The sequence below is a fragment of the Pinus tabuliformis genome, chromosome 5_2 (assembly GCF_031772625.1).
Source record: "Pinus tabuliformis cultivar Carrire ecotype Pingquan chromosome 5_2, CPIR1, whole genome shotgun sequence".
Lineage (NCBI taxonomy): Eukaryota > Viridiplantae > Streptophyta > Pinopsida > Pinales > Pinaceae > Pinus > Pinus tabuliformis.
The window spans coordinates 927,204,727-927,212,618 of NC_142306.1; the positions used below are offsets into that span (position 1 = coordinate 927,204,727).

General features: G+C 42.1%; 2 protein-coding genes across 2 annotated transcripts; both read left to right on the forward strand.

Annotated features, from left to right (window-relative positions):
• The first annotated feature begins 1,355 nt into the window (after positions 1-1,355).
• Positions 1,356-2,265, forward strand: LOC149162302 (disease resistance-like protein DSC1). The gene is made up of 2 exons (XM_089435149.1): positions 1,356-1,507; positions 1,728-2,265. The coding sequence occupies exons 1-2, from the start codon at positions 1,356-1,358 to the stop codon at positions 2,263-2,265; spliced, it is 690 nt and encodes a 229-aa protein (XP_089291275.1).
• On the forward strand, positions 1,533-5,600 carry LOC149162303 (uncharacterized). The gene is made up of 4 exons (XM_089437206.1): positions 1,533-1,635; positions 1,728-2,714; positions 2,850-3,131; positions 3,269-5,600. Exons 2-4 carry the CDS (start codon positions 2,601-2,603, stop codon positions 5,093-5,095), a joined length of 2,223 nt encoding a protein of 740 aa, XP_089293332.1. The 5' UTR covers positions 1,533-1,635; positions 1,728-2,600; the 3' UTR covers positions 5,096-5,600.
• Positions 5,601-7,892: the final 2,292 nt, after the last annotated feature.

The following is a 7,892-nucleotide window of genomic DNA, read 5'->3' on the forward strand; positions in this document are numbered from 1 at the left end:
TATCCTTTGCTGATGTGTATTTTCCAAGATTCTTCTTCACTGAATCAGGGAGTCCATCCAAGATTAGTTTTGCTGCTTGTGCATCATACTCAATGGATTCTTTACCCATCTGGCTGTCATCAATCACTGACTCCCAGACTTCAATGCCCTCAGACATTAGGAAAGCCCTCATCATTATTTCCCATACATCAAAGTTTCCATCAAACTTTGGAACCTCAAATACAATGCTTTCAAATAGATTCCCTTCTAGTTTAGTAGAGGAGGGAGACACATTTTTAACAGCCCTGGAGGCTTTCTTCTTTGACCTTGCCATTCTTATCTAGGCTTTAAATACTTGACTGTGTTTTTTTTAATCACTGACTGTTTCTATAACAGTAACACAAAAAAAACTTGATCTGAGAAATACCTGAATCCTTGACTGAATCTTCACTCTGCTGGAGAATTTTTTCTCTGCTGCAACAACTCCTTCCTTCAGCGTCTTTGAGCCTTCAAAGAGCCTGGACTAGCTCTGATACCACTGTTGGGTATTTTTGGATGGAGAAATACCAAAACCAAATAAAAATTCACCACAGAGGCAATGCTCTGTTTACTCTGTCCAGGATCTTTTGCAGACAACCTCTTAAAAACCAAAATGACTCAGAAGACACCATTACACACTCACAAAGCATTTCTATTAGTTAAAACAAACATTCTGTTACATATTTCTTCCTCTGTGCAAAGAGGGAATCACAAAAAAAACTCTGCTACTCTCACAGATTTTCCACTGCTGTGGATATTACAAAACCAATTTCATGGTGTTCCTCTGTTTTTCAACAACAGCAAAATAAAACATTACATCCCTTTTATCTCTCGCACTGCTGTGCGTTTTTAGCTTACAGCAAGAAGAACAAACAAAAAAAAACTTACATAGCACCGTGCGCATGCACCACTCTACGCAGCCACCACACTATTACAAAAAAAAACTTCATATCGTGCACAGCACCCCCATAAAAAAATTGCCACACGTAGACCTTCATAACAATGTCTCAAAAGAAAACATAAAAAATATCGTATATGGTAAGGGACATATGCCCATAACCAACAATTAAAGACATGCCCATAACATATTAAAACCTCACCAAAGAAAATACGACCAACATTAAATTCCATAAATTCCTCCTACGGTGGTCAATGCAAAAGACTTTCACTCCACGCAAAGATCTGACTTGTCGCGGGCGGTTATGCATCTTCGGGAAGTCAACGGCGGAGATTATGCGTCCAGATCGCTGAGCCGATCCGACGTGGTTCGCACACCATCCACCAGCAAAACAAACGGACTTTAGCGTCCGGGGAAAGCAGTTTTCGGTTGCTCGTACATGGGACGCGTGGCGGCAAGTGAATGTGTTCGGAGCCCCTCCGGCGGATACAGCCTTTTGCCAAAGGCGGTGCGAACAAGAGGGTGGTTTCGTTCTGGCGGTTTCGGGTGCAGCGTGCTGGCTGAGTTGGCTGCCCACGTCCGCCTGCCACTGTGCAGTTGGAATTAATATTCCAACAGAAATGGATGCCACGACATGACTCCAACACCATTCAAAAATGGAGGAAAGCTCTTTCGGATTGCTCACAAATAAGCGGTTTTGAGCTGAGCGCGTGTAACGGGTAAGGGCCTTCACTTTTCACTCTGTTACTCTTTCGTTCGTTCTTTGTAGCCCTTCCTTACTAGTCATTTCATTGTGAATATTATTATTCAGTGATGAGGGTGAGCTCGTCGATAAGGTCGCGGAACAAGTTTTGAAAAAGGTTAGCAAAACACCTCTGAATGTTGCTAAATATCCAACTGGTTTGGACGAGAAGGTAAAGGATCTGGAAGCGATAGTGTTATCCCAGCACCAAAGTGGGAAGGCTCGAGCGGTCGGTATTGTGGGTTTTGGTGGGGTAGGAAAAACCACCCTCACAAAAGAATTCTTCAACCGACACAGATCAGATTACAGTCGATCTTGCTTTCTATGTGATATCAGAGAAAACGCAGCTGCTAGATCTTTACATTCCCTTCAGAGTAACCTTCTTAAAGATTTGATTGACAAGGATGTACAAATAAATAGCACTGATGAAGGCACAGAGAAGCTCAGAACACATCTCTCATCTTCTCACCCCGCTCTCATAGTTTTAGATGATATCGACCAACTGGATGCATTATTTTCACCAGTCGAAGATACAATTCATAGAGAGAGCTTAATTTTAGTGACATCTCGGGGATCTTCTTACCAGCTCGGGGATTTGAAGAAGTAGTTGAAAAACTTTTGGAGGCGTGCCATGGACTACCATTATCTCTTAAAGTGATTGGAGCGCTGCTTTGTGGAAAAGATTTGGAGTACTGGGAAGCGCAATTCAATAAAATATCCAACATACTCCCCAGCGATATACTGAACAGACTCCAAATTAGCTACGAAAATCTAGATCCAGAGGAGAAGCAAATATTCTTAGACATTGCCTGTTTTTTTATTGGAGAACACAGGGAAACTGTTATAAGAATATGGAACGGCTCCGGCTGGCAAGGATGGCTGGGTCTTCGCAACCTAGAGAACAGATGTCTTGTAGATGTGGACGGGGAAAACCGTATAAGAATGCATGACCACATTAGAGACCTCGGCAGACATATGGCGGAGAAAGAACCTGCTGAGTGCCCACGTCGAATTTGGCGCCTCAACCTTCTTGGCAATATGTCTCACCAACCACCTGTAAGTAGTTTGAAGCTTTCAACTGACATTCAAAATAGGGTTGTGTTATCAAAATTGTATCTGTCAAGTTTTGAGTTTTCAAAACATTGCAAGATTCTCGATCTTGTTTCTAACATGTAGGACTGAACAATTCAGGTGCGTGGAATTAGCATGGTTCATGGAAATGACCCTGAACAATCTTTCCAAAACCTTGTGGGAAGTCGTTTATTAACTAATATGAGCCGGTTGCAGCTTCTTAGGGCTGAAGGTTATTTTGTTCAAACCTTATTCAGTGTTGGGCACTTACCCCAACTCATATGGCTCTGCTGGAAGAATTTTCCGTATGCATCCTTACCTTCCTCGATTAGACTAGAGAATTTAAGAGTTCTACATATAGAGGGGGGGAGTTTGGAAACCCTGTGGCAACATGAATCCCAGGTAATCATGCTATTTCTTCACAGAAATGTTGTTTTGTATTGTTTTCAAATCTCAGAAATTGCTTGCTCCATGTGTCTTCATATATAACAATGCCAAAAAACTGACATCTACCCGGTTCAAAACTTTGAACATTGCAGGCACCTGTGCAGTTAAGAGAATTGACTATTGATGCTTCCGTTTTAACGCTTCCAAACTCCATTGGGAAGCTGAAAAATCTAGAATCATTAACCCTACACAAGAATTATGTTGAAACATTGCCAGAAGAATTCTGTCATATGCATTCGTTGAGACACATGCTCTTATGGGGCTGTAAAAATATGACAATACTGCCTGATTCAGTTGGGAACTTCAGAAACCTCCTAATTCTTGACTTGCGCGGGTGCTCTGCTCTACGCATGCTCCCAGATTCAGTGGGGTGCTTAACGAACCTCCAAGTTTTTCACTTGGATGGGTGCTCCGCTTTGCAGAGGCTTCCAGATTCAATTGGGAAGTTAATGAACCTCAAAACTTTTCACTTGGGCGGGTGCTCCGCTTTGCAGATGCTCCCAGATTCAATTGGGAACTTAATCAACCTCCAAAGTCTTTACTTGGGCGGGTGCTCTGCATTGCACATGCTTCCAAATTCACTTGGGAACTTAAAAAATCTCCAAAGTTTACACTTGAGCGGCTGCTCCACCTTGCAGATGCTCCCTTATTCAATTGGAAACTTCAAAAACCTACAAAGTCTTCACCTGGGCGGGTGCTCAGCATTGGAGATGCTCCCATGTTCAGTTGACAACTTCACCCACCTTCAAGCTCTTATCTTGGCGGGTTGCTCCGCTTTGCAGATGCTCCCCGATTCAGTTGGGAATTTCAGGAAACTACAAATTCTTGACTTGGGCGGGTGCTCAACTTTGCAGATACTGCCCGGCTCAGTTGGGAACCTCAGGAACCTCCGAAATCTTCAATTAGGCGGGTGCTCTGCTTTGAAGATGCTCCCCGACTCTGTTGGGAATTTCACGAACCTACAAATTCTTGACCTGAGCGGGTGTTCAGCTTTGCAGACGCTCCCAGGTGCAGTTGGAAACTTCACAAACCTCCGAAATCTTCACTTAGGCGGGTGCTCCGCTTTGCAGATGTTCCCCGACTCTGTTGGGGATTTCACGAACCTACAAATTCTTCACTTGGGCGGGTGCTCAGCTTTGCAGATGCTCCCAGGTTCAGTTGGGAACTTCAAGAACCTCCAAAATCTTCAATTAACTCGGTGCTCAGCTTTGCAGATGCTCCCCGATTCAGTTGGGAATTTCAAGAAACTACAAATTCTTGACATGGGCGGCTGCTCAGCTTTGCGGATGCTCCCAGATTCAGTTGGGAACTTCAAGAACCTCCAAACTCTTCACTTGCAAGGGTGCTCCGCTCTCAAGATGCTCCCAGATTCAGTTGGGAACTTCTCGAACCTCCGAACTTTTAACTTGGCCAAGTGCTCCGCTTTGCAGATGCTTCCAGATTCAATTGGGAACTTGAAGAAGCTACAAACTCTTCACTTGCACCGGTGCTCCGCTTTGCAGATGCTGCCTAATTCAATTGGGAGCTTATCGAACCTCGAAAGTATTATCTTGCGCGGGTGCTCCACTTTGCAAATGCTCCCGGATTCAGTTGGCAACTTAAGGAAACTGCCGAGTCTTAACTTGAGAGGGTGCTCCAGTTTGCAGATGCTCCCAGAATCAGTTGGGAACTTAACAAACCTCCAGAGTCTTGACTTGAGGGGGTGCTCCACTTTAGAGGTCCTCCCAAATTCAGTTGAGAATTTAAGGAATCTTCAAAGTATTAACTTGCGCCGGTGCTTCAATTTGAAGAGGCTGCCCAATGTTGAACAATTGAGTTCGTTGGAGAAGCTTGATGTGTATGGGTGTTCCGAATTGCAATGGGGTGAGGGAGTAGTCCAGCAGCTGCGCCAGCGACTAAAGAAAGGTTTCATTGAATGAAAAGCACGTATTCAGATGATAGCGGCACTTCATAGTTACAACAGTGGTCAAGACCGTGGCCATAGTGCCCACTGCAAGCTGTATACAGAGTTCTGTGGTTAACCATGAAAGGCATTTTATCAGAAGCAAAATGAATTATACGATCTATGGAATGCTCTACATTTTATTTCATTGGTTGTTCTAAAATATATTTTCCCTTCATTGGGTTTCGATAAAAATCGATAGCGTGTTCCATGAATGTTTTTCTCTAAGGAAAATTCCAAACATGTCAAGAAAGAAAAGAATCCAAGTTAAGAAAGAAGCCCATTGCGTAGGAGCTTTGAAAAATGCCACCTATGTCAGGACAGCAATTGCAGGAAATGAGTTTTTGGAGATGGTAAAATTAGGCCTCCATTAAATGAGTTTTATCTCCAAATACATTCCTTCTATCCTCCAAATGTTCATCTCCCATTGACAAAGTTTCAATGTTATCTTTGTGACCAGATTTGACATATAAACACATTTGACATATGCTTTTACATCCAAACTCTATTTGTCAAAATTTAAACGCAGAACCTCAAAAAACTTGAGATATACTGGGCAAAGAAAAAAGGCCTCGCTCAGTCTGGTTCATTCCAACGCTGGCAGCTAACAAGTGCACTGTGAAGATGAAAAACCCTCGCTCTGGTTAAAGCGTTGGCAGCTAACCTGTTAACACCTAGGTTGTTCCCTATGACTCCCAAGGGAATACGGCCGGGGTAACCACTAACCAATCTTTGGGTTACAGTTCCTAGCCTAACTGCAACCAGAGAGGGCTCTCTCTTTATGATTTATCTTTGCTATAGTTGTGTTTTAGGCTAGCTATGATGCTCAGGTTTTTGTTTGTGTTTTGGTTGAAGGATCTCTTTCAGTTCTTATGATGTAATACTTTGATGATGAATTTCCATTGGGCAATGGAGTCTAGATGCTGTGAGATGATCTTAAATGTTGAGTAGTGTTATAACTGCAAGGCGTATTGTGTACTTAGCAGACAAGTTCAATATTGTGAGTGATGATGTGTGTCAACCAACAGAAATCTGTTAAGAATTTTCTGTTATGTTGGTGAAATGAAAATGAACACAGAGCACAGGAGCAAAGTTATGAATTCCTGTGACAGTGACCTACGTGAAAGATGTATTCTGAAAGTGCAGCAGATTAAGAATCACACTTTATATAGATTACACCTGAAGAAAACATTTATAAGCAACACAGACTGAACTCAGGGTGCTCAGTGAGCAAATCCTGGGAGTTATTCTTTTTCTCTGTTGCTCTATACTGGAAATCAGATAGCGTATATGGAATTATGACAAAACAAAATGAACATGGAGAGAGTTACAGAGACTTATTGCATGGTAAGATACGCAGGGATCCAGCAGTCATAAACAGGCACAGAACATCCTCAAGACATCATAGCATCCACGAAATTCCATTGCTTTCCTTTATTGACTTTCAGAAAACAATTACAGCATAAGAAACCGTTCAGGAGAAATTTCCAACAACCTTTGCTACATTATGCGAAGGGGTTTATATAGAAATATGTATACAAAATATCTCAGGTATTGAGTCATCTGAGAGAGAGAAAATATCTTCAGTAGTGTTCAGAAAGTAGGCAAGAAGTTATTACAATGTTAAATGCAGCGTAAATGCCATTTATATCTGTCAGAGGATTGTTTGACTTTTAAGGAGTCACTGAGTCAGTTGCATTACTCTGCATTAATCCTGTAGGTACGCATTTACTTTTGCCTGCGTAATGAGTTCTCGGCTTTGCCAGCTGTGGTTCTCCTTTTTCTGCTTTGTTGGCCGCTTCATCTGCTGAGTTGGCTCAGCTTTGAATTTATGATGCTTGCTGACTTTGCTGACTGTTCTTTTCATCAAAATTTGTAGAAGAAACAGGAATTGATGTATGGCTTAATGTTTACAAAATTCTCTGGATGGCATCTGTCCACCATTCCTGTGTAGGGAGCTGATGCCTGAGGATGGCCTCCATTGTTTCCTCAGCTTCTGTATACTTGAAAAAATTCGGGGCTATATCAAATAAGTGATTTATTTCATTCATTACAAAAAGTAGATTTTCTATTTTACTATAGAAAATCTGTCATGTAATAGGCCCTGTGTCTTCTAAACTACTGGCCTTCTCATTTACCTATGATGAGGCAAAAACATTCACTCTCTTGGCATATTGTTCATGGGTGAATAATCTCCCTCCGCTGTTCAGTAAGCTAGGGAGTCCTTTACTCTCCAATACTTGGAATCTCTCCATGAACCTGTTTACCTCTGTTTGCATATCCTGGGTTCTTCTGTCCAATGTCTGCACCAGATTTCTAAGAGTAAGAACCCTCTTGATCATTTGGATAGTCTCAGTTCTGTTTGCAATTCCCATGATGACCAACTGAGAACTTGTCTTGTGATTGAGGACATTGATCATTCTTGTAGCGATTTCAGGCATATTCCCCAATAAGGCCCTTGATGTTCTGATTTCCCTCTGTGCCTTTGGAATGAGCTCTAGTTGCTCATGGATTGTCTCAATGTATGGCCATTGGTTGTTGATGGATTTACCAATATTGGACCATATCATTGCTCTGATTTCAGCTATGATTTTATCTAGCTTTAGCTCATTCTCAAGCTCCTTGATTTTGTCTTTAAGGGCTTTGATTTCCCTGGCTTTCTCTCCCACTTCTCTTTTTGTTTTGTCATGCCTTTCATTTACCTTAGCCAGCTGCTCCTTAGTTTCATTCAGCTGCATCATTTGAGCTTCCAAAGCTTGTATTTCATTCTTTAG

What these genes read in the sequence shown, in the direction of transcription:
- LOC149162302 (XM_089435149.1), top strand. Translation starts at nt 1,356, where the DNA reads ATGGGACGCGTGGCGGCAAGTGAATGTGTTCGGAGCCCCTCCGGCGGA. An exon ending in GCCCACGTCCGCCTGCCACT is followed by an intron (nt 1,508 to 1,727) that starts GTGCAGTTGGAA and finishes ATTATTATTCAG; the next exon opens with TGATGAGGGTGAGCTCGTCG.
- LOC149162303 (XM_089437206.1), top strand. Translation starts at nt 2,601, where the DNA reads ATGCATGACCACATTAGAGACCTCGGCAGACATATGGCGGAGAAAGAA. An exon ending in ATATGTCTCACCAACCACCT is followed by an intron (nt 2,715 to 2,849) that starts GTAAGTAGTTTG and finishes TGAACAATTCAG; the next exon opens with GTGCGTGGAATTAGCATGGT. An exon ending in TGTGGCAACATGAATCCCAG is followed by an intron (nt 3,132 to 3,268) that starts GTAATCATGCTA and finishes TGAACATTGCAG; the next exon opens with GCACCTGTGCAGTTAAGAGA.